Source organism: Sinocyclocheilus anshuiensis, unplaced genomic scaffold, assembly GCF_001515605.1.
Source record: "Sinocyclocheilus anshuiensis isolate Anshui unplaced genomic scaffold, SAMN03320099.WGS_v1.1 scaffold73, whole genome shotgun sequence".
Classification (NCBI taxonomy): Eukaryota; Metazoa; Chordata; class Actinopteri; order Cypriniformes; family Cyprinidae; genus Sinocyclocheilus; species Sinocyclocheilus anshuiensis.
Genome location: NW_015536460.1, coordinates 30,228 through 37,104, shown reverse-complemented (window position 1 = coordinate 37,104; position 6,877 = coordinate 30,228). Strand labels below are relative to the sequence as shown.

The 6,877-nt window shown below is 38.7% G+C and overlaps 1 protein-coding gene across 1 annotated transcript in view; it reads right to left on the bottom strand.

Annotated features, from left to right (window-relative positions):
* Window positions 1-1,163: 1,163 nt before the first annotated feature.
* Window positions 1,164-6,877, bottom strand: part of LOC107684538 (tyrosine-protein phosphatase non-receptor type 5-like) — a 28,137-nt gene continuing 22,423 nt past the window's right edge. Inside the window, exons 8-13 of the mRNA XM_016481187.1 lie at window positions 4,105-4,184; window positions 3,685-3,822; window positions 3,490-3,600; window positions 3,238-3,395; window positions 2,952-3,065; window positions 1,164-1,628 (exon numbers count right to left, since the gene is read on the bottom strand). Of these exons, the coding sequence (XP_016336673.1) occupies window positions 1,535-1,628; window positions 2,952-3,065; window positions 3,238-3,395; window positions 3,490-3,600; window positions 3,685-3,822; window positions 4,105-4,184 (695 nt within the window). The 3' untranslated portion in view covers window positions 1,164-1,534. The remainder of the gene's footprint in view (window positions 1,629-2,951; window positions 3,066-3,237; window positions 3,396-3,489; window positions 3,601-3,684; window positions 3,823-4,104; window positions 4,185-6,877) is intronic.

The following is a 6,877-nucleotide window of genomic DNA, read 5'->3' as shown; positions in this document are numbered from 1 at the left end:
ACATTACTAATCAATTCTACCACAACCAAAGTGTCATATAAAAACAGCTCAGAACATCAGTTTGGGTTGCTTATACTGCTACCCTCACTGTCTGAGGCATCCATATGTGCAGTTTATAATATTGTTATTGTGGTTATGATAGATTTTTTACTATTTACAGAATTCAATTCACACTAATCATCATTAAGCATAAATATGAAAGTCACTGACTGCCTAACATTAAGCCCACACAGTGGAAAATATGTAGCGTAACAGTGCACACTGACAATAACTAAAGTTTATAAAAGTATCAGGTAATAGTAACAATAATTTTTATAATAATAAATACAATAGAAAACAAATGTATTTGAAATATTCACTTTCATACAACATATTTAATTCCTAAAGCCATAAACAATTGCAGTATTAGCAGCAAAACCCTTGTGGTCTCAGGATACACGAACCTTCACACTTAAACTGTGTATGCATTATTATTAATATTTAATAATTCGTTTATTTCTATACACAAGTAAAACCTCCTAAATTTGAGATATTTTATATAATTACATATTTTTTCCCAAATGTGTTGTGATGTTATTTCTTTTGGTTTCATAGCTGTCATGAATCATGACTGGATATTTATTCAAAACATTTTTTCTTTTCCTCTGATTCTCTTTTTTTAATCCACTTAATAATTCAGGATCCACTTAAGAATCAGTGACAGATTGCGTGAGTCTCTAGAACAATTCAAATGATCATGAATTCCATATGTGTTAGTTATTTAAAGGAATCCACTCATAAAAGTCATTTGTTCTGGGTTTGCTGTTGGTTTGTCATTATGTGCATTCAGCAACACCAACGCAAAAGAAATTCTGAGGCATCCAGTCCTTCTCTCTTATAACATTCAATTCAGACTGCGAACTGCAGCTCAAACAAAACATTTCTTTTGTGGCACTGTAAATTCAGTAGCAGCAACACAGGAAACACAGTCTGAATATTTTAAAATTGTGTTCTGCATCAGCAGAAAAAAATATGTCTACAAACCATTAACCAATAAGTACAAAAGTGAAAAACAAATATGTATTCTAATGAAACATCTGATGATCGTATTATAATACACAGAATTTTAATACCTCATTTATACTGCATCATGAAGACAATTCAGACTTTTTTAAATGCCCAGTTGGTGTTTTCAAGCCTATATTCAGATAAAATGAAGGAAAATGATAATAAATTATTTATGCTGTGTATACTGTTTTAAAAAAAGCATTATTTAGTGGAACTAGACCTTGGGCAGTGACACTTAACACTAGTGGCCTTGAAAAGCATGGCAGAGGCTATTGAAAAGCTATGACAAGAAATACATTTGCCGGCAATAATGGTTTCCAGAAAACGTCAGAGTTGTGATGTGTGCAACCCTTGCCTTGACACGCAGATAACAAAATTCCACAAAGCTCCATCTTCACAAAGATTATCTGCTGCCTTCTCTCCTGAATCAGAAAGCTCGTGGCAATAGCAGATCTCTTGGTATGAAAATTGAAGCTCCTCTAGCTGTTCACTGTCCAGGCTCCACAGGAAGGCGGCTTTCATAGAGACTCAAGACATGATGCACAAATTCATATTGTTCCTCCGTTTGGATCATACCACCCCTGTGGAAAAAGACACCACATGATTACAGTCAAGCCTTGCAACAACAATCACAATTACAATTAGAATTTTATGAAAATCTTGTTATAGTTTTTGCTTGTTTGTAGTTGTTTTAGCTGCTGAAAGAAAAGGTGTTTTCATGGGATTTTCTTCCAAACAGTGAATCTACAGATTAAAATGCATGACTGAGCTGCATGGCTTAAGCCCTGTCTGTGAAACCAGGCCTAAATTTCTGTGTTTAGTCTAGCTAGGACTAGCTATTAAACCTCCATCAGCTTGGCTGCCCCCTGGAAAGATATATGGAGGATTTTTTTTACTTATTCCATCAAGTCCCCAGGAGTAGATGCATGCTAATGCATGTTTTCAGGAGGAATTGGATGACTATATATACCTTTCCCTCTCACAGGGAAGGGACAGCACCACAGTAGCCCAGTACAGTACATCAACTATGATCTATGGCTATTTCGTCATGGAGGAGATGGAAATGGACCACATCTGAGACTATCCAGCTACTTTCCAAGTCCATCTGTCTACTCCAGTCCTTCCCAGGGCAGAGCCTATGCCCACTACGGACCCAGAGCCAAAGTCTACACCCGCCACAGACCAAGAACCCACTCCTGTTACAAAGCCAGAGGCTGCCGGCATGTCCATCCTGGAGCTGAATCTCAGGAGTATGTTCCTGCCCATGTTCCCATCCCCAAGGCCTTTTGGGCACTCTGCTTCCAAGCACTTTCTTGGACCTTCTTACTCTGGTGGTTCCGTCCAGCTTCCAAGCTCCTTTATCTCTGCAGGTTCGGCCCGGATCCCTGGTTCCTTTGTCTTCGCCGGTTCCACCCAGCTTCTTGGCTCCTGTTCTCCACTGTCTCTGTCCAGCTCCACTACTTCTTCTCTGCTGGCTCCATCTAGCACACGTGCTCCACCTCGAGCTTCCTGGTTCTCAGCGCTGGCTCCACCTCAGGCTTCTAAGCCCATGACTCCGCTCACCCTGTGAACACAGGCTCATCGCTCCCTCTGTGGTCTCTACTGTGGTCTGTCATCCCTCAGGCTCCCTTGTTCCTTTGGCTTCACCTTGGTCCATTGTCACTTTGATTTTACCAGACTTCCAGATCTCCGCCTGCTCCTTAGCCTTCCACTCTCTTTGGCTCCACCAGGCTCATCCTTCATCCTCATTCCACTAGCTAAGCCTTGGTCTGCCGAGTCCCCAGTTGGTTAACAGGACAGTGAACTATCCTAGTACTTCAAATATTTAATCTCAAGAATTTGTGTTGTATTCATATTCATAAGTGTTTTCGTAATTATATTTCAAAACACTCAACCAGTTGTACCTGTCTGTCCGAAGTTGGCACACAATTCCCAGCACATCCACAACTCCCTCCAACTCCAACTGACGACAGCCGATTGTTGTGGCTATGAAACACCCCGTCCGACCAATTCCAGCACTACAAAAGTTCAAAGATCATTTAAATGGTTAATGATTGATTTTATGTTTGTATTGTAACTGAATTATGACTGTTTTTTACTATATTACATGGACAATACTGTGCATATCGTGCAATGGTAGAAAAGTGTTAACCGGTAGACAATTCATAATTGTCTGGTAAGCTCCTGTACCTGCAATGTACAATAACCGGCCCACAGGATGTAAAGCCTCTCCTGTCCTCCTCAACATCATTCACTAACTGCAGCAAGGGTCCAGCGCTCTCTGGGGTCTTATGGTCCGGCCATGAGGTATACCAGTAGTGCTGCACTTTACGACTCTGGCCTCCTTGCTGGGGATACAAAAACATTTGCTCCATTACAGTATCTGACAATTGTATTTTTCAATAATTTTTCTAAAGAATGTTTATCTTATAATGCAAATACCTTTAGTATAAGGGAGCGGATTATATAGTGGTCACATTCCTTCACATTATTAACAAAGACCTCCACCCTTCCATAGATCCCCCTCTTCTCAGGCCAGTACAGAACACATTTCTGAAAAAGTAAAACAAAGTTTTGCACATCCACAGTCTATTTAGTCATACTAAGAACATTATAGATATTTTTATTGAAAATTACTTCATTTTTCTCTTTCAGTTTAGTAATCATGATGATGACAGGGCAGTCCTCTTGCCAGACCATTTGCCAGAAGTCATTCACCGTGTTGATCATTGGACCCTGAGTGGCAATGAAGGCTCTCTCATCTCTAAGATAGCCCTGGATAGAAGAAGTGCTGAACTTAAACAAATTTAATAACATAACGGAGCTGAACTGTAAGTATAAAGAACCATCGGAGCCAAGTTAGACCAGCAAGACTCTCTTGGATACTTGGTTAATTTTGAGATCAAACTAAACTCTTCTCTTACAATGTTTCACTTTACAATCTCTGATGGTAGTAGAGATGGTAGTAGATTTAAGTTAAGTTAAGAGGACATTAAGTGGCTCTTTGTCATGGGCTATTGAAGAATTTGTGAGTGTGTCACTGAAAATTGAACTTACTCTTATGTAGTTGGCATTAATGTAACTGCTGAGCAGGTCGTTTGAGTTCTTAGTCTTCAGAATAACTCTGGAATGTGGATCTGAAATTAAATGTGAATTTTGTGAACGTTTTTGTAGCATTCTATTCGATTCACCAGGTGCCCAGTAGGGCACAACACAAGGAAATTTAAAAAGCAAACAAACATTTTCAGCACAGTGTAAACAAGTCACAACAGAATCAAGCCAAAACAAAACAAAACAAATACAATGACATCCTTCTGAACTCATTAGTGAAAGAAAAGACGCATGTGAAAAAACGTTGATACTGTTAAAAAGTGTACAGTCATGGCCAAAAGTTTTGGCAGTGACATACATTTTGTGTTTTGCAAAATTTGCTGCTTAAGCTGTTGTGGTGTTCATTCACATTGTTTCTAGATTATTGTGTAGAGTGATCAGACGCATTTAAAATAATTGCTAAAAGCTTCATTGGCCAAAAAAATGAACTTTTCACAAAAAAACAAAAAAAATTTCACTGTTTTTTGATCCTGACACAAGATTGTTCGGAGAAGAAAAGGTGAACACTACCATGAGTCCTGTGTTGTGCCAACAGTGAAGCATCCTGAGACCATCCATGTGTGGGGTTGCTTTTCAACCAAGGGAGTGGGCTCTCTCATAATTCTGCCCAAAAACACTGCCATGAATAAAGAATGGTATCAAAACGTCCTGCAAGAGCGACTTCTTCCAACAATCCATGTGCAATTTGGTGATGATCCGTGCATTTTCCAGCATGATGGAGCAGGATGTCACAAAGCAAGAGTGATAAAGACGTGGCTCGAAGATCACTACATTGAAATTTTGGATCCGTGGCCAGGCAAATCTCAATCCCAGAGAACCTGTGGTCAGTCCTCAAAAGGCGAGTGGACAAGCAGAAGCTCACAAATTGTGATCAACTCCGAGAACTAATAAGGCAAGAAAGGATCGCCATCAGTCAGGATTTGGCCCAGAAGCTAATATCCAGCATGCCAGAGCGAATTGCAGAGGTTATGAAGAACAAGGGTCAACACTGTAAATATTGACTCATTATATATTTTTTGCCAATAAAAGCCTTTAAAACTTATGATATGCTTATCATTGTTTTTCAGTATACCATAGAAACATGTGGAAAAATAATCTACAAATACTGAAGCAGCAAATTTTGCAAAACACAAAATGTATGTCACTGCCAAAACTTTTGGCCATGACTGTATATAGGACATCCCTAGTATGCAGCACTTATGTTAACTTTAATGCACTCTCTATTGTGGCTGAACAATTGTGAACAATTGTGAACAAGTGTGAACAACTGATCAATTTCAGGTATAGATTTAGCATTTCAGATTCTAGAGAGTATCTGATTGGACAGAAAATCAAATGAGAAGCTGAAGTGCAGACTGATGTCATCAAAACTGTTGTAAAAACTTTTACTGACTAGTTCATAAAATTTAAACATATGCGCATGCTTAATTTTTCCTATTAAACAGATTATTTAAGGTCTACATCACTACTTTCAGTCGGACTGAAATGTCATTCTGATCGATTTTGGTTGGACTGATCAATGGGTTTACATTAAGTGTTTTTAGTCCAATTGAAATTATAAAATTTTTGGTAGCACGTAAATGTAGCAGTATTGTAAAAGTGTTGTTGTCACATTAATGTACCAAAATTTCACTAGACGGTATCAATACCAGTAAAAATTGTATGCAAACCAGTAAAAATCTTGCAGTTCTCTGTTCCAAATTCAGCACCGTATCAAAAACTATTGGAATTATTTGATTTTAATAGTTTGCTTTACTATTTAAAATATACAAATTTTTATTAATTATGAATGCAAATAATAACCATCCAATCTTCTTTACATTGCATTAAAAAGCTCAATCTTTGTAGTCACTGAACCTGATTTCACTTACTGAAAGAGTGAAAACTCCTGTTATGATCAAAAAATCTTTTTACACTGTAGAATAAAATCTTACTTACATTGTGTTTAGGTATGGTAATATTTGAAAGCAGTGCTTATCACCGGGTACTGAATTAACCTGGTACTCGGTACTACCAATACAGCACAACAGCTATGTTTTTAAAATTTCAGTATCGAATTGGTACCAAAGTATCAGTACTTTTGACAACACTATTAGCACTTTTATAGTGTTTATTGTCCTTAATATTTAAAAGATCACTGTCTGTTTCCATTAGCATTTTTATGGAAAAGAGCAGCGTGATCATTCTTCAGAATTTCTCCTTTTTTGCTCCACAAAAGAAAAAAGTCATATGAGTTACATTATGGCAGAAAAATAATTTTCAATGGAAAAAAACAAAATCTGTCCTCTATACACAAGTTCTTTAACCACACCATTAAGCTGTTGCTGAATATACTCAACAATGCTGTCTTTCTGTGACACTGACATGGGAAAGGAAAGGAAGTGACATGTGTCCAAGTACGGTGTCCCATACTCAGAATTTGTGCTCTGCATTTCACACATCCAAGTGCACACACACAGCAGTGAGTAGTGAGCAAACAAACACACTGTAAACACACACCCAGAGCAGTGGGCAGCCATTTTTGCTGTGGCACCTGGGGGTTCGATGCCTTGGATCGGTGCCCTGCTCAAGACTGTCCTTTCATGGCCAAGGAAGCCATCTGTGAACTCTCTGCCTGTCCAGCCACGGCCAAGGAGGCCATTTATGAACTCTCTGCCTGTCCCGATTTCCCACCAAGCCTCACTCTCCCACCTCATCCCCTCAGCTACCTCTCTTCCTC